Source organism: Lathyrus oleraceus, chromosome 4 (genome assembly GCF_024323335.1).
Source record: "Lathyrus oleraceus cultivar Zhongwan6 chromosome 4, CAAS_Psat_ZW6_1.0, whole genome shotgun sequence".
Taxonomy (NCBI): domain Eukaryota; kingdom Viridiplantae; phylum Streptophyta; class Magnoliopsida; order Fabales; family Fabaceae; genus Lathyrus; species Lathyrus oleraceus.
In genome coordinates, this window is record NC_066582.1 from 94077212 (window position 1) to 94096357 (window position 19146).

A 19146-nucleotide genomic window follows, 5' to 3' on the forward strand; every position below is an offset into this window, starting at 1 on the left:
ACAAACATAATAAAGAAATTCCTTTTAATTAATAATAAATAATTCGATACAAGTACCAACTTTTAATAAAACTATTGGCCTATAGAGCTTACACTAACACTCCACTTTAAAGAATGAATGGGAATGGTACATACAAGGTACATTAGGGAATCTTTTTATTTTGTATGAATCATATTTACGATTTTATTTTGTGATTATGGTGCATGAAGTATGACTTTCAACAAGAAAATATTATTTTATACTCCATTCAAGACTTCTGTAGTATCAGAATAAGGCAGTTGTAGAATGAAGTTGAGACTTCCCAAGATCCTTGGGTCGAAAAAGGGTTCAAACAAGGAACACATATAATCAAGTAAATATGTCTACAAAACATAATCTTGAGCGAAAATTTGGGCCTAACAAGGTATTTGGGCCAAGATCAAGGGAAGATCTTGTGATATCAGCAGTTTTGAGTGTTCTACTATAACATAAGGGATATCTAGATTTAGATATGTGTTGGCTTAAACATTACTTGACTTTGAAGTAAAATGTTATCTAGATTATCTGTTGTACCAAAAATTATGTATATTAATTTGTAAAATATTGGTAGACCTTACGAATTTTCAGTGATTTGCCATTCAAGACTAAACTAAACCCAAAGCAAGGACGAAAGTGTTCAACCAGTATAAACTTGGTGTACAAATCTATATATCCATATCTCTTTACATTTTTGTATAATTTGCATGTTTATGTTCATTATTGTCTTCATAGATTCTATATTGATATATTTTATCTACTTATAGTGATTTATTTTATAAGCTTAGGTTTGTGATTGATCTACTTATTTTGATAATATTTCTAGCAATTATGACTGCAAATACTTTTGTTGATAGATTGATCAGTCGATTAATTCAATTCAATTTGAGTCGTGTGTGAAAATTGAATCATGATAATTGTTGAGTTACATGTTAAAGCAACTTAATTATTCCCAATATTGTGATTTTTTATTATCTAAATTAGATGTGATATTCATTCAATCATATGTTTTGTAAAACCCCTGCTATCTTTCGCTTCAGTTAGCAAACTACGCATTCATTTGTAAAACTCTGATTTTTTTAATTTATTTATTTAAGAATCTGTATTAGGGGAATGACTTATTCAACCCGCTTCAAGACCATTCAGTTTATATATTCTATCTCATCAAAATACATAATCATTTTAACTCGAAAACAATCAAACATATTAGAATTAGAATCAATTTTACACATCCAAAACCAATTTTAAATGCTCCAAAACGTAAAACCAAATATACAAAGATTAACATAGACTATCATACTATTATTTATGATACTATCAAATAAAAAAGTACTCAATTCAATTTTAATTGTTGTCTCATTTATAAAAAAATATTTTTATTTAATTTTCATTTTTAAAGTCTAATATAATTATAGACTCATAGTATCGAGATGCATGTTTTTTAGATGATATAGTTCTTTTTGGAGAGTCGAAGAAGAATTTAAATGAGAGGTTGGAAACTTGAAGATGAGCTTTAAAAACACATGATTTTCATCTAAATAGAAGTAGGACAGTGTATATGGAATGTCAGTTCAACAAAAGAAGAAGCGTTTTTAACCTAGAGGTGAAAGTTGGAGACCATATTACCACCCAAGTAACACGGTTTAAAAGAATCTTGGGTCCGTAATACAAAATGATGCAGAAGTAGAAGCAGATGTAAACCATCAAATTTAAGCTGAGTAATTAAAATGGAGAAATGCATCAAGTGTTTTATGTGATGTAAGAGTACCGTTCAAGTTGAAGCGAAAGTTTTATCGGACAGCGGTAAGACATGCGATTTTATATGAAACAGAATGTAGGATGGTTAAAAATTAACATGAAAATAAAATAAGTATAGCAAAGATGAGGATGAGGTGGTGGATGTGTGGTAAGACTCGACATGATATAATTAAAAATTAAAATATTAGAGAGAGTGTTGGGATAACCTCTATAGTGAAGAAGATGATTGAAAATGGACTTAAGCGATTTGAGCATACAGAGAGAAGATCAATAAATTCTGAAGTAAGGAGAATAGAACCGAAGAGAATACAACCGAAGAGAAAATAATCGATCCCTAAGTTAATGTCATAAAGCTTAATAGTTGTCATTGGATAATTATAGACCTTTAATTATTTATTATAAAAAACTAAAAAAACTAAAATATTTAATAATTAATAATATATATTATTAAAAAAATGGCTACTCTGCATACCCAAAAAACAAGAAAAAAGCGATCGCTGTTATTCATTGTATCGTGAAAAATCATCATCTCGTATCAACAACTCTCGATCTCGACCGATCCCAAACCCATGGCGCCGCCGCAGTCGTCGTCGTCGCCGTTCGATCCATTCAACCAGTTCTGTCTACCCTTCCATTCACTAATTATTCACTTTTCGTATTCATCTCCATGATTAACTTTTTCACGTTTTCCATTTCTTAACTGCTATAGAGAACCTGTTGCTAGAAAGAAGAACAATGGAGCCCCAATTAAGTTCCTTTTGCCTCTCATATATGCACCTGTTCTACCTCTAAGTTAGTTTCTTCATTTTTGTCCCCTTTCATTCAAATATTTATTGTTTATTCATTCATGAATTAATTTCTGTTGTTTTTTTTATATATAATTTCAGTTCGTTTGTCGCTGCGGAGTAAACCTGTTCTAAGAGATCGTTTGTTTACAGCTGTGTTGGTTGGGGCTTTGGCCCATGGAGGCTATTTGATGTATCCTTTTTTTCTTCTTCTGTAAATTCAATGGTTATGATATGAATTTTGCATGTGCTTTTGTTGGTAGTTTAGTTTTTCTAAAGATGTTATGATATACTATTGTAACTTAATTTTGGTCATTGCATGCTTGAGATTCTCAATTAGAGTTAAGAAACTGATATTTAGGGTTTTCTGTTCTATTTCAAAATAGGTTTCAAGGTTTGAGAATAGTTTGGGGGCATAATATTTTAGTTTAGATGATATATTTTTCCCTTGTTTGATTGTAGGGTTTTAAAAACGGTCTGCGACCGTGAAAATGGTCGCGACAAAATGGTATTGCAAATGCCAATACCGATACTGTTATCACCGTTGTTAGGTTAAAGAACAAATTATGGCTAATTCATACTGTGACGACCGAATCAGTGTCGCTACCCCTGTACCAACCGAAAACACGAAAGTCTTTACGCGACCCGACCGGTGTTTAAAACCCTGAATGCAGTAAATTGGATGACTCAATGAAGTGTTTATAGCATAAGGGCTTATCATATAAGTGTTTATGTTTAAGCTATAAAGTCGAACTGTTTTTTAGATCTTATAAACAATTTTCATAAGCTATCTTAGTGCTAATGTTCATAAGCTTAAAATTAAAACTAATATCATAAATTGTTTTCATAACTTCTCTAAACAGTCTTACAAGTTGTTAAGAGTCCCACATCAGATAATATATGATTTGCACATGTGTATACAAGTGGGGGCAGTCCTCACTCTACCAGCCGGTTTTATAGGGTTGAGTTAGGTCCAACCACATTTCTTAAAATGGTATCAAGAACCTGATTTAAGATCCTGTGGGCCACCTACTATGGTTTCCGCTATCGGGCCAACCACCATTTATTTTCACGCTCCAGTTGTCTAGTCCTGAGCGTGAGGGTGTGTGTTAAGAGTCCCACATCGGACGATATATGGTTTGAACATGTGTTTATAAGTAGGGACAATCCTCACTTTACCAATCGGTTTTGTAGGGTTGAGTTAGATCCAACCACATTTCTTAACACAAGTAGTGTTTATGCCGCTCAAGTAAGTCAATCTAATTAGGTCTTATCCTGATCTTTTTCATTTTGGGATTTTGAATGGATGTTTTGTGTTTTACTTACTAGAGTTTGAATTGCTTCTCTGAGTCTATTGGAGGTTGGATATGTAATACTTGTTAGCTTTTGCTTTGTTGGTTTTTGTGAGTAGACAGAGAAAGGGGAAATAACATGATAGGGCTCTGACCTCATCTTATCTGGTTATTGTCAATGCTAAGCACCAAAAATAGAAGCGCCTTTCCCATAATGTTTTTGAGACACCTAAAGGTCCATTTGTTCTGAGAAAATGTTTTCTACTTTTATTCCATGTTTATCTTGTCACTTTGTTTCTTGTTTCCAAGTTTTCTGTAGCAACCAATGCAAACAATCAGAATATTTGTCATACTAAACTTTGAAAATGGATAACAGAGAGAAAATGGAAAGCAAAATAGTACTTTTGTAATTGAAAATGAATATAGGAAATGAAATCAAGAAATAATTGCAAACTGATCAGGTCCTAAAATTTTGGTGTGGTGAGTAATTTTTCTGTTGTTAAACTGGATTCACTATATTCAATGAAGCGTTAACTTTAGTCAAAATTTGATTGTTAAGAAGGGGCTTAGAATCACAGCTTATGTATCTTTCCCTGAATTTCTTCGCAAAATAATTTTTATGTGTCAACTAGATATCACTAACCCCACTTATTGGGATAAGACTTGGTTGTTGTTGTTGTTATTGTTTTTGTTTACTAGATGTTACTAACAATGACTGTTATTTATTGATTTTCAATACTGTTGTTTCCAATTTCAGTTAATCTTCATTCATTACGGTTATAATGCTATAATTTGACTTTAGAGGAGGTAGCCGAAGGGTTAAGATCAGTTAGGGTGTTGAGGATTGGTATTTAGGACTGCCGACTGCTAACTAGTCCAATAGTATTGTAAAAAGGGAATACTTCAACTCCAATGATGGACGAATAAGGTTTGTTTGGCATTTTCATTTTTATGCATTACTCATACATTGCCCTTTACCAGAAGTCAAAGTCATGATATTATGTATGTAGACAGAAGTAGTTGGAGTCCAAGATCAGTTTATGAATGTTGAAATTTTCATTGCTACTACCAGAGCCGTCTCATGATTTTGGAGACAATGTGTAGGTTAGTCACAGTTTACCAAAGGAAAAATAAATAAAGATTCTATTTAATTACGATTTAACCTAACAAATATTTATGAGCTCCATTTAGCTATAGCTTAACCCTGAAAAATATGAGATCCTGTGCAGTAGCCTGCTTTGCACACCCTCATTGATGGCCATAGCCACATCTAACCCTAAATGAGTTATGACAGTAAATAGGGCATATGCAAGCCAGAGTGATACTAAAAAGATGTTCATTCTTCATTAATATTTGGATTTTGAAAGGTATCAAACTGTAGAATACAATAACTAATAAATGGCCAAATATATGTGTGGAAAGCATTCCATTTCCCACTCACATGTTGTCTAGTCTTGTCAAATTTATATGCTATATTTTCTTGTATAACTAGAGTTAAATTTCATTCATTGGATGGTAACATAACTTGTAAGTTTCTAACTCAGAATTTTGACCTTGTAATTGGGCAAATTCAAGAGTCCATCGACTACTTTTTCTGTCAATCTATATTTTCTTGTCATGTTTCTCCTTAATGGCAATACTCAGAACGGATTTGTATGATGCTGAGAGTAAATGATTATGCAGAGCATGTATCGGGCGATAGATCAGTAATGTTTACATCACAACCTCAAGTCCTCAATAAATTATTTGACTTCTGTTTACTCCTCAATAAATTATTTGACTTCTGTTTACTCCTCAATATCCTGGTAAACACCTTATATAGATCAAATACTGTCATGTATGGATATTTTTTCTCCAATTCCTTTTAGAGATTATTTGTGCCATGTACTATTTGAATTTGAGAATTGCATCTTGTATTGCGGAGTTAGCTTCTAGTTGAATAATTCTGGAATTTGGAGTCTGTTATTGATCTCCTCCAAGTGTTAAAATGTGAGCTAAGTAATCCTATTTTTGCCACCTTATATAAATGCTACTTGCTCAGGCGAGTCTTATCAGTTTGACACAGACTTTTGTGTTACACGGTCTTATAGGATTCAGAACTTTGATACAAAAAAATGTGGATTCAGAGCATCAATATTCAACTTATCCGTATTTTAGTCATGAACAGAAACAGATTTTTCGCAGTTAGAACTGATTTATGGTTTAAATAAACCACTAAGATGAAAAAGATGGCAGTGATGCAGGATTTGGTGTTTCATGTTTTCATTTTACATGACAAAAGAGATGAGTAGTTATGCTATCTGTAAACAAACTTGGTTGCTATCTAGATTTCATTTATGTGAAACTACCTTTAGCCTTTAGCAGTTCCTGCCCATTACGAATGACTGTTGTAAACTTGTGTTTCTTAAAAGAAAGACTTGCAAAAATGGTACACTCTCTCGTCACTATTATAAGTAACAAAAATGATTTTGATTCATTAAATAATTGATGTTCTTAAAAGAAAGACTTGCAAAAATGGTACACTCTCTCGTCACTATTATAAGTAACAAAAATGATTTTGATTCATTAAATAATTGATGTTTCTGATAATGATCTTGCTATAGGACCTTAATTTTTGGTGAGTACTTCTTCCATCCTTAGTGGTAGAGAAATATCATTTGAAAATTTAAAAATATCATTCTGAATTTGGAAATATATTTGTGGACATATTCAAATACATCAAATTCATATTTAACTGAGTCATACCTATATTTTGTAAAAAAAAAGGTTTGAAAATATACTTTTAGAATGAATTTGGAAGTATACTTTCGCAGAGATCCACATACCCAATTTCTCCTTGAATTATTTAACCGACAGTTACATAAGAATAAATAAAGCATTTTAATTTTAAGCTCCTTATAAAATTCAAAGCGTGTGGTTGTCTAATGAGGGAGCTAGTGATAGCACCACGTTTGACATTTTAATTTTAAGCTCCAATTTTAGAAGTATTCCGTAGGGAAGATATGGGTGAGAATAATATTGTTAAATATAATTTAGATTATTTTAATTTAGTTTGCATTTGAATTTACTTTAGATCATGATTAGTATATAAATCAAGTATGATTTTAGTTTGTAATGAGAATTTGATCCATAATTGAATTTTTCAAAATTCGGTTAGAAAGTTACTTACAACTTTTCTCTCTTCCATCATCATCATCTTCATCTTCTTCCTTCTTGTGCACCAACGATTGATATATAGAGCTCTAGTTCAGATCCACGGAAAACACCAAGAGAAACACGAGTGAACGTGAGACGTGTGTGATTGATTTAGGTTCTGAATTTCACAGTGAATTGAAGTTCGAAATCATAATAGAATCACATTTTTTGATTCTGAGGAATTGGAAAACATATGTGTTTGGTGAGATCTGAGTGAATTCTTGCACAAGATCGAAGACGAACGGTGAAAACGGTAGCTTGAACACATAGTTTCCAGTCTTTGATGGAAATAATTGGAATCGATGGATGATTCAAATGCGTGTGTTGTTTGGCGCTCAGGATGTTCTTAATCTCGTCAATGAGGGTTATACAGCTGTTGCAACAAATGCAACTGAAACATAAAGAAACACACATAGAGAAACGAGGAAGAAGGATAAGAAGACATTGTTCTATATTCATCAGTGTGTGTATATGTGATTGTGTTTGAGAAGATCGTTGATTCAACGACGAAGAAGGTTGCGTGGGACACACTGGTACAATGCTAAAAGGTGATGCATCAATGAAGAAGATGAAGCTTTAGTCTCTACGTAAGCAGTATGAGAATCTCAACATGAAGAACAATGAGAATGTACCTGATTACATCTCTAGAGTGATTCTGATCACAAATAAGATGAAATCTTGTGGAGAGACTATCTCTGAACAAGTAATCATTGAAAAGGTACTGAGATCATTTACTCCTCAGTTTGATTACATTGTTGTGGCAATTGAACATTCTAAAAATATTAGCACCATGAGAATTGAAGAGTTGCAGAGCAGTTTAGAGGCACACGAGTTGTGTTTGACTGAGAGAACCTCTAAAAGAGAGGTAAAACAGACTCTGAAGGTGTCTTCTGGTAAAAAGAATTAGAAGCAGACTTGGTTAGAGGACAAGAATTGGTCAGAGGCCAAGAAGAGGCACGGTGGTGGTTATCAGAAGTTAGAAGTCTCCAACTTTGATGAGAAGAAACAACGGAAGGGAAATGAGAAGTTTGACAAGAAGAAGATTCAATGTTATTGTTGTAAGAAGTTTTGTCACTTTGCTGCTGACTGTTGGTCAAACAAGGAAAGGAAATCAGAGAAGTAAACATAGCCAGAGGAGAGTCTGATGATGAACCCGTGTTATTGATGGCTTCTTAATCTGATTGAGGATATTTGCTAGACTGGTGGTATATGAACATTGACTGCTCAAATCACCTAACTAGAAACAAACAATGGCTGATTAATTTTAACTCTAGAAAGAGGACAAAGATCAAATGTGCTAATGATAAGTATTTGAATGCTGAAGGAATGGGAAATATCAAGGTCGGAGTGAAGAATGAAAAAACTATTCTGATCAAGGATATTTGGTATGCTCCTGGCATGAAGAGCAATCTGATGAGTGTATGTCAACTAATTGAGAAAGTATTCTCAATTATTATGAAGGACAATCTCTTGAAGTTGTATGGTTTTGATTAGAAGCTGATTATATGCAGTATGAACAAGGAAACTGAAAGTGTGAAAACACAAGAAATGGGGGTTTGAATTGGGTTTTACAAGCAAAAGCTTTTTCCAAAACAAGAACACCACTAACAAGTTAATAACAAAGAGATAAAAACACAAGTATTTTTCTCTTGATTCACTTGAAACTCAAAGCTACTCCCCTCCATCCGCCAAGGTGATTTTGCCTTATACACAAGGACTTAATCCACTATAATCAATAGATTACAATAATCACAAGAATAACCTTCTTTGTCTTCTCAAGGATCCAATTATACCCTAGTCTCCTTAAGGACTCACAAAGAACAACCTTCTTTATCTTCTCAAGGATAACCTCCTTAAGGAATCAAACAGACAGTTTGAATAATATTTTGTGTGTTACAAGATGCTTCTATACAAGCATATTTTACACAAATGAATAACAAACAATTAAAGAAAAATTATGTACAAACAAATGATAACATTTCACAGAGAAAATAGACTTGTCAAAATATTATGTCACCAACGCTTTTCTTCAAGTCTCTAAGTCTCACTTATATAGTATAAGAAGAAGACCGTTGGAGGGAAAAGTGGGGAAAGCTCATAGAGCGATTGTCCACTGTTGGATGGAAAATGAGTGATATTGTGTACTGTCCTTCGCCCATAAAATCAGTGACATGTGTGATGTATAGTATTGTCCTTGCCCATAAAATCAGGTAGTGGAGAGGATGTTCAATTTATACTATGTACTATTTGATCATATTCCCATTTGATCTTATCTTTAAGTTCATTGACTTCTGATGAAAGTTGATGAAGAATGAAATGAAGAAACATAAAGTTGGATGTCATACCCTAATTTTTAATCCTAAGATCCCACATACCATTGGCATCCTTGCACACAAACAAGGTCACCTCTTGGTCCCCCTCTCTCTCATCTTTGGGTTTTGCTTTTGCAAGGATCATAAAACACCTCTTTGTTAGTGTTTTACTTTTGTGTTTATATTTTCATTACTTATCTAACCACTAATCAAAATAGAAAAAACATGTTTTGTTTTCTTTAAGTTTATTGTGCAAGGTAGGACTTTCCATCAAGGGTATCAAGCAGGGCTCCCCAACTAGGATTTGTGTCGATTCCTCAAGATAAAATGGGGTCAACCATTGATTATCAAGGGGGATATATTTCAATGCATGACCTCTAAGGTTCTAAAGCACCTTTCAATCTCATTTTAATCAAGAGTACATCAAAGTTTTGTTGCTTACTTCTCAAGAAAAGTCAAAGGTTCATGTGTTAATTTCCATGCCATCTTCGCCAAGATACCTCAAGCTTTGAGAAACCTAATCAAGATACATTCATGGACACCTTATTTTGAGTTTCTATGATCATCCATGTGCTTTGAAATGCAAGAAAAGTCCAAGTACACAAGTTTGTTCCAAGTGGTTTGACGAAAAAGTCAACATTTTAAATCAAAGTTCCAAACATCACAACTCCTTAAATTCTCAATATTTTAGAATGACTCTTTTTTCATATTACTCTTCTCAACAGCCTCTACAACTTCTCTTTACATGACAAGAGGCAATTATGCTTGGAGGATCATCAAAAGTTTGGAGACATGATAAGTCATTTGTGGACTTAGTGAAATTTGACCTATTTTCAGGTGATTTTTTCTCAACTTTCAAGGATTGTAACTTCTTCAAGTTTCAACATTTGAGGCTGATTCTTTTTGCACGTTATCATTTATGATGCACTCTACAAGTTTGCTTCAAGGATCAAAGTCAAAATATGCTTGGAAGACCATGAAATTTATTGAAACATTACAGGTTAATTTCAGCCATTGGATACTTAAACTTTTCTAAGTTACATGATCAATTTTTCATGCCAACTTCATAATGCCGTAACTTTGTGCTCAAGCATCCAAATGCAACCTTTCTTGGAATTATGATGTCAACACATTGCAAAAAGAATGGGACCAAAAAGCCTCGTGAGCAAGATGACCCATTGAGTTGAATATGGTGACTTGGAACTGAAGAAATCACCATTGCCCGAAATTTGAACTTAACTAATCTTAATTCCAAGCCAAATTAGCATGTGTTTTGGACCTAAACATGGTTAACCAAGTCTCTAAAAGTTAATTGACCCTTGAAACGTATCATTTGTCTGAGTTTTGATGAGTTGTAAGTCATTTTTTTCACTTCATGATCAAATTTGTTTTACATGAATTCAGCTTGATTCTACACGTATTTGGATCCAAACGCATTCCCTATAAATAGAGGAAACTATTGCATTCATTTCCAAGCTTTGGAGAGCCAAGAAACCCCTGCTGCAATCTGAAGTTTTCCAGAAAAATTCAACTATCGTATTTTGAATTCCAGCTTATTTCAATCTAATTTCTTGATTCCATTAGCATCTTCGGCATCCTCTGAAACTTTTGCAACAATTCCCAAGCTCTGAGACCTTTGAAGTGCTCTAACCAGATCGAACTTCATCAACTTCTGATCACCATTTGGACAAGGTAGTTCTGAGCACCATTTGAAGTCAAACAAGTTACCACAATGTAGTCCTTCACTCTCTGATGCTTTCCCCTAACTTATCTGCTGTTGATTGATCGTGTTCATCATTTAATTTTATTTTTTGTGACTTGCTTTCTTTTGAAACTTTTCTGAAATTCCCAGTGCTCAGTTTAGATAAATGAATTTGGAGCATGAGGTTGAATTCACGATGAGGAGGCGATCACATTGGTAGTGGTCTCATGTCCTGAATTTACCAAACAATGAAACTCCGGTGGAGGACCATTGGATAAGATGACCGGAGTGTTTCAGGTCATCTGAGTTTGGCAATAAACGCTGGATAAATGAAATAATCTGATTGGTTCAATTTAAATGCAATCTCGTGTTTCATTTTAGCTAAATCCAATTGTGCGCCCCAACCTGAGGAGTGTTGGATCTGACACGTCAATTGATGAGGCTTTGATCCAATGCTCAGTGTTTTTTCTGATATTAATTTTTTTCTTTCTATTTTCATTTTTAATTGCATTCTCTTTTAAAATTCATAGGAAATTCATTTTACATCCAAAAAATCCCAAAATAATTTCTAAAATTTTCTTTTATTTTTCTTCATCTGATTTTTATTTTTCCATATTTTATTCCACTGATTCTCTATTTTTTCGTGGAATTTGTCTTTTCTCATTTGTTTTAATTGGTTTAAAAATATTATTCTGCATTTTTAAATTATGAATTTTTTTTATATGTTTCTTATTTTATTTTCAACCTTCCATAATTTTCTTGGCCATTTATTTGATGTTTTGAAGGATTTTATGGATTTTTCACTTTATTTCCATTTTAAAATTCATTTAAAAATACTTATAGTGCATTTTATTTCATTTAATTTAATTTTATATTTGTTTGACCTTTGTTGACTTCTGTTGGCTTTGGATCATGATGGTTTGGACCATATGTCTCATCAAACTCAATGGATCTTGGGTATTGATGGGGTGAAAACCCTAATCCACAAAAATAAATGATTGACTTTGATGATGACTTGATCAAACATTTGATCCAATTTGGGTGTGATCTTTCTTATCCCCTTCTTCTCATCTCTTTCTTTCCCCTTGATCAAATGGATGGTTTGTGTCCATCTTGTTCATGATGTATGGGTTGATACTTGATGAAGTTTCATCATTTCAAATCTACCTCCTAATTGATCATGAATCATTTAAGGTACTTTGGATTGATGCATAAGTTTGTCCTAAACACTATGAAGTATGAATTGAAGTAATGGACCATCTTCCTAGCATGTTGCTTAATCATTTTTTTCTTCTTTTTTTGTGTGACATGGATTTAGGAGAATGATTTACATATCATTTCTCCAGCATATATTAACACTAACATTATTATTGATCGGCCTCAGATAGTTGTGACTTCTACATAAGTCCAATTATGATTGCTTAACATAGCGCTAAATTTGTCCCGAAAGTAAGACATTTTCATAAATGAGATTGTAAGTCTCCTATTCCTCATGGTATTGTGTGAAAATATTACTCCCTTTTCATTTGTGAGAGTTAGTGGCATACTTGTTGATTTTTTCCAAGTTGGGGCCCTTCTCATGATGATGTATAGGTTCATATTTTAATGCTTGTGGGTGAATAGTTGAGTTTTCTCCAAAAAATGACCAAAAAATCTTTCATTTTTGATCACTAACATGATTTACTAACATATTATTATATTAGCTTTGTTTTAATGTCATTTATTATGTTGCTTGTAGGGTACCACAATACATGTGCTTATAAGCTCTATTTTCCTGTTACTAAAAAGTTGAATTCAACATATATGTTATTGTAAAGGATTCATAAGCATGAGATTGGGATAAGTCTCAATCCAACTATGGTGCAGTGTTAACACCTGAGTTAACTTCTGAAGATATGTCAGACTCTAGAGAAGAATTTGCCTCTAAAGGAGATTGTGAGTCTGAATATGAGTCAGAGTCTGAAGGTGACTCTGATACTGAAGTTGAGTCTAAAGGCGAGTCTAACTCTGAAGGTGAATTTGATTCTGATATAGATATTGATGATGATCCAGACTCTGATGGTAATCATGTCTCTAAAGGTTGTCTAACCTCTGAAGGTAGTCCAATATCTGATACTGTTCCAACATCTAGAGAATATTTTGAACAAGTTTAGAGACCACAAAGAATCAGACAAATACCAAGAATATATTCAGAGTTTGACATGTTGCAAGATACTAAGATAAACTCTGGAAGGGGAAGTCATTCAATGTGTCATGTTGGTAGACTTTGAACCAGTAAATACTGAATAAGTTCTCAAGAAGAGAGTGTGGTTGAAGGCCATGAAAGGAGAACTTGAGGCTATAGAAAGAAATAAGACTTGGGAGTTGAATGCGCTACCAAAGGACAAGAAATCCATCATCGTGAGATGGGTTTACTAGGTGAAACTGAAGCCAGATGGATCAATTCACAAACACAAAGCAAGGTTGGTAGCTAGAGGATTTCTATAGAAATATGGATTAGATTACTTTGAAGTGTTTGCTCTTGTAGCTAGACATGAAACAAATAGTCTGGTAATTGCTATAGCTGCGGGAGTAACACTGGTGGGAAAAATAATCTCCTATTTTTTTTGTGTGTTTCTGGACCATTAAAACTTTTTCTGGAAACAAAAAAACCTTCTTCTAGGTCGTTAAAAACTTCTCCTATCTCTCGAGATTTTATCCCATCACCCCTAAAATTGGACCTATCCCCCTTTATTCTAGGTATTGACCAAGATGCCCTTCTCATTATTTATCTCATTTCAAAATTATATTTGGTTTTTAAAGCCCTTGGGATTGGAGATTCTGGAGGCACACATGATGTGTTTACATGTCTATATCATGGAATGTGAGGGGGATAAATACTTCAGGTAAGTGTCGTGAGGTTAGCTCCACCTCAATAGAATGAAACCTAAGTTAATTATTCTTATAGCAACTAGACTTAAACCTCATAATGCAATGAAGGTTAGGAATAAACTTGGTAAGGATTAGAATGTTACTGATAATTACTCTAAACACAATAATGGTAGAATATGGGTCTTATGGAATGGTAATAAATTCAAGGTGACTAACCATGATAGCTCCTCCCAGTATATCCACTGTAGCATCCATCACCCAAATGGTGAGTTGGAAAACTTGGCTAACAACAATATATTCCCTCAACACCCTTTACCAAAGAAAGAAGTTGCGGAAGGATATAGAAAAAAATTCACTCTGGTACCACAGGCCCTTGGTGCCTCATGGGTGATTTCAATAATGTTCCGAGGGATTAAGATAGAACTGGCGACAACCTGATCAATGAGAATGAGTACAAAGATCTTATGGACATGGTGAAACAACCTGACCTCCATGAGAAAGATAGTGTTGGAGACCATTTCACATGGACCAACAACCAAATTAATGGGATGAGATATTCGAGGATTGATAGGGTCTTGGGCAATCTAGATTGGCGACAACAAAATATGGGTACCATGCTTCATATTATGAATTATGGGGTCTTTGATAATTCCTTTCTCTGCTTGCAAGATCAAAATCTTAGAGCCCCCAGTAGAACTCCCATCATATTCCAAAATGTATTGGTTAATAAAGTGGGCTTCACTAATGTTGTGAAGCAGAACTGGGCCAGGTCTTTAGTGGGATATGATATTTACATCATATGGAAGAAACTCCAAAGGCTTCAACCTGTTATTAAAGACATAAGTAAGTCCTATAGAGGCATAACCCGTCAGCTGGAGAAAGCTAGGGAAGACCTTTTTTCAGCTCAGATCAAGCTCCTTTAAGATATAATGAACATTCAACTTATTGAAAGAGTTAAAGTTTGCAGCACAAAGGTCCTTAATCTGACCAATGTTGAGGAACAACTGTTGAAGCTGAAATCTAAAGTGGAGTGGCTTAGAATTGGGGATGGCAACAATGCCTATTTCCATGCTTCTTTGAAGTCCAGAAGAAGACAAGCTCAAATTGCCAATCTGAAAAATAAAGATGGTAACATTCTTTACCTACAGGAAGAGATTGACCAGGAAATTGTCAATTACTACCAGAATCTTGTGGGTACTGCTAACATGAATTTGAATAGCATTGATATTATTGCTTTGAGAAAAGGTCCACAATTATCTATTGAGAAGAGGAATGCCTTAATTTCTCTTGTTAGAGAGAAAGAGATTTTTACTAGTCTGAAGGGTATTAAGGACTTATCTGCCCCTGGTATAGATGGCTATAACGCTAAGTCATTTAAATCCACACAGGACATCATCAAACAAGACATCATCAATGTAGTTAAGGAGTTTTTTAGAGTAATAAAGTCTATAGAGCCATCAACTGTACCTTAGTCACTGTCATCCCTAAGACTTCCACAACTAATCTCTTGTTGTACAGTCCTTTACAAAATTATCTCTAGAATCATGGCAGCTAGACTTGGCAAGGTTATTTGCAGTGTTATTCATAATAGCCAAGCTGCCTTTGTTCCTGGTCAGAACATTCATGATCATATCTTATTGGCTTATGAATTGATGAAAGGCTATAATACTAAGAGTGAAGCTCCAAGGTGTATGTTACAAATGGATTTGCAAAAGGCCTATGACATTGTTGAATGGGAGGCTTTGGAGACAATTCTTAAGGAGCTTAGCTTCCCACACCAATTCATTAGTTGGATCATGATAACTATCAAGACTGTATCTTATAGATTTCAGGTGAATGGTGAGCACACTCAACTGGTGAAATCAAATAGAGGACTCAGACCAGGGGCCCCCCTATCCCCTTTGTTATTTGTTGTTGTCATGAAGTATATTAATAGAGTGATGCAAAATTTGAAGAGCAAGCCTAACTTCAACTTTCATGCTAAGTGTGAAAAAATGGCTTTAATCAACTTGAATTTTGCAGATGATTTGTTATTGTTTACAAGAGGTGATCACAAGCCAGTGGAGATGATGATGCAAGCTTTTAATGACTTCTCTAAAGCCATAGGTCTGAAAGTAAACCCTTTCAAATGTAATGTTTTCTTTGGGAGTGTGGAGTCTGAGGACAAGAAGAAAATTCAGAAGATTACATATTTCACATAGGGCATCCTCCCTTTTAGGTATCTTGGAATTCCTCTTACTAATAGAAAACTTGCTATTACTCATTATCTGCCCTTGATTGAGAAAATTATGGCTAGAACCAATCATTGGAGCTCTAGGTTACTGTCCTTTGCAGGCGGGACTTAATTAATCAAAAGTGTCATGTTTTCTCTAACTAATTACTGGTTGCAATGTGTGCCTTTACCTAAGAAAGTTATGAGAAAGATTAAAACAATTTGCATATCCTTTATATGGTTAGGTAGTGAGAAAATCACCAGAAAATCCACCATAGCTTGGAAGAGAGTTTGCTCCACCAAAAAGCAAGGTGGTCTCAACATCATAGCCCTGAAATATTGGACCAATGTTAATCTGGACAAGTTGTTGTGGAACCTAAATGGTAAAGCGGATAACTTATGGATAAAGTGGATCCACTGCTACTATGTTAAGAACCAAAATATCATGACAATGGAGGTGAGAAACAATACCTCCTAGATCCTCAAAGCTATCATGAAGCAAAGGCAAAATGTTTTTCATCTTCAACTTTGGAATACCTTGATGCATGGAGATAAATTTCAAACCAGAAGGATGAATGAAGTTTTGGCAGATTTTTATCAGGAGGTTAGATGGAGGAAAATTATTTCTGGTAATGTTGCTAGACCCAGAGCATTGTTCATCCTTTAGTGGCTTTCCATGAAAGAATGGCTACCAAGGATAAACTCTCTAGATTTGGGATGATAAAAAAGGACATGTGCTACTTTTGTAGGGATAAAGAGACCTTAAATCATATTTTTTCAAATGCAGTGAGTTGAAAGAGATTTGGAATCACATCTTGTGTTGGCTGAAGATTGACCACTCCCTCAGTACTTGGAATGATGAAATCAAGTGGATAACTGATAAGAAGGGTTGCAAAGCTAGCATTCTCAAATGTGCTTTTGTAGAGACAATCTATGAGACTTGGAATTACAGGAATATGATCTATTTTGGGAAAGACAATAGTGAAAGCTCAATAGAACCCAAAATCATTGACATTATTGTGTATATGTGTTGGGCTAAACCAAAACTTAGGAATTTCATTGGTAGACTTATGCTCCTCTAATAGACGGGGCTTTTGTTTAGTCTGGTTTCCTTGTTCAGCTGGATTCCCCTAGGGATCGCTTCATTGTTATATATATATTTGAAAAATACAGTATAAAAAATATAATTTTACATCGTTTTTAAAAAATATTTGGTATAAAATCATAGATTTTTGAAAAAAAATCATAATTTTAGACCTAATTTTAAAAACTCATGAATTTCCCAAATATCCGATAAAAACTCATGATTTTTGCCAAAAATCGGGTAAAACCTCATAAATTTCCCTAAAATTGGGTGCATTACACAAAAATATGGGAAACCCAATACTTTTTTTAAAATGTAAAAATTCACAAAGGGTATTATGGTAAAAGCATAACTTCAAGGAAGGTGCCAAATAAAACTCCTCAACGTATACATAGAAAAATTAAAGAGATTACTACTAAAGGAGGCCTCTAAAGAGGAAACTTTTGCTATCAAGTGACTCAGAAATAGACGTTGAAGCAAATGTCCTAGACACCATGCCATCTTCTAAAAAGAAGATTTGAGGAAAAAGGGTCCCTAAGAATATTCATGTTACTCCTTTGGACAATGTGTCTTTCCACTTTGAAGATAGTGTAAAGAAGTGGAAGTTTGTGTGCCAAAGAAGAATTGCGTTGGAAAGAGAGATGAGTAAGGATATTCTTGACTGTCAAGAAATCTAGAATTTGCTGAAGGGAGATGGGTTGATGAAAATTATGACATGCATTAGTCCTTGCTATGAGAAGTTTATCAAGGAATTTATTGTAATTTTATCAAGTGAATGCAATAAGGAATGTAACAAAGAATTCTAGAAAGTTTATGTTAGAGGATGTTGTGTGAAATTTTAACCAGAAGTCATTAATGCTTATCTAGGCAGAAACAAGACTGCTAATACTGATGTTGTCCCCTTCATGGACAAGATTGCTAGAGAAATCACAACTAATCAAGTCTAGCAATGGAAAAAGAAAAGCTTACTTTTCTATGGAAATCTTAGTGTGAAATATGTTGTGCTAAATAGAATAGGTGCAACAAGTTGGGCACCCACCAACTGTAGCGGGGTATTCGTTACCTTATGATTTATTGACTAAATCAAAAGTAAGCATACAATTCGAGTCGTCACCGTACTTCTATTTATCCAAAGGAAAGGTTAGAAAGCGAACAAAAACCAAGTAAGAAGTTTTATCAAATCAAAAACTAATCAAAAAATCAGAGATCTGGGTAAGGGGGTTGGTTATGAAATGGGAAGGTTTTAAGCATCCAAAACATCCTTAGTACTCTAAGGGAGCCCTTTTTGCAGAGATGTATTGTAGGTTGGTATTTGTGAAAATATTTGTGCAAACAAGATTGGGGAGATGAGAAAAGAATATACATATTTACAATTTGTTGTTTGAATGGATAAACCCATTGCCTACGTACCATCACAAAGGTAGGATAAAAACCTCATAGTTCGGGGTAAAAATCTCAAAAGATTGGTGAATTGATTTGATCAAAAGCCTTAAGGTCTTTTGTTATCAAAGGGAGAAAACTCGACCTAAACCAACAATCCACCATGTGAGGAGGGCTTCAACATACTAGTGAGGGATCCATCCTATAATAAGTATGGAAGACTTATAGTCCAATCACTAAGGATAAGGTGAGGTTTATATCAACCACTATGATAACTCAAACCTATGGCTAATATTTATGAAATGTTTTAACAAATGTGGCCATTGGAACCACAGAAACAACTTGAAGTGAGTTGTATTTACAAGTTATAAGTATTCACAAAATGAGGTCAAAGTTGACTTAAGATTCATTCAAAATATATTTAGTATTAATGAAAAGAGTTTGAAAAATCAAAGGCGTAAGGCCTAGGTTTCTAGTTTTGAAAACAATGTCAAAGTTTGCACAAAATGAGTTTGGATTGGGTTAGATTGGAGAGAAGAA

The 19146-nt window shown here is 34.1% G+C and overlaps 2 protein-coding genes across 3 annotated transcripts; both read left to right on the forward strand.

Moving 5' to 3' along the window:
- The first annotated feature begins 2228 nt into the window (after positions 1 to 2228).
- On the forward strand, positions 2229 to 5890 carry LOC127073612 (uncharacterized). Of its 2 annotated transcripts, XR_007785813.1 has the most exons (5): positions 2229 to 2389; positions 2483 to 2565; positions 2661 to 2751; positions 5495 to 5581; positions 5612 to 5890. XR_007785813.1 is itself a non-coding variant. In XM_051014786.1 (4 exons), the coding sequence occupies exons 1-4, from the start codon at positions 2343 to 2345 to the stop codon at positions 5523 to 5525; spliced, it is 252 nt and encodes an 83-aa protein (XP_050870743.1). In that variant the 5' UTR covers positions 2229 to 2342; the 3' UTR covers positions 5526 to 5890. The 2 variants fall into 2 exon arrangements, 1 of the variants encoding a protein (XP_050870743.1); XM_051014786.1 differs by having other exon boundaries at positions 5495 to 5890.
- An 8969-nt stretch (positions 5891 to 14859) lies between these two features.
- LOC127136160 (uncharacterized) lies at positions 14860 to 15402 on the forward strand. The gene has a single exon (XM_051062754.1). The coding sequence runs from the start codon at positions 14860 to 14862 to the stop codon at positions 15400 to 15402; it is 543 nt and encodes a 180-aa protein (XP_050918711.1).
- The last annotated feature ends 3744 nt before the right edge of the window (positions 15403 to 19146 follow it).

Coding starts and splice junctions, on each gene's coding strand:
- LOC127073612 (XM_051014786.1), top strand. CDS start 2,343: ATGGCGCCGCCGCAGTCGTCGTCGTCGCCGTTCGATCCATTCAACCA. Junction 2,390..2,482: donor CCGTTCGATCCATTCAACCA/GTTCTGTCTACC, acceptor TAACTGCTATAG/AGAACCTGTTGCTAGAAAGA. Junction 2,752..5,494: donor GCCCATGGAGGCTATTTGAT/GTATCCTTTTTT, acceptor GGCAATACTCAG/AACGGATTTGTATGATGCTG.
- LOC127136160 (XM_051062754.1), top strand. CDS start 14,860: ATGAACATTCAACTTATTGAAAGAGTTAAAGTTTGCAGCACAAAGGTC.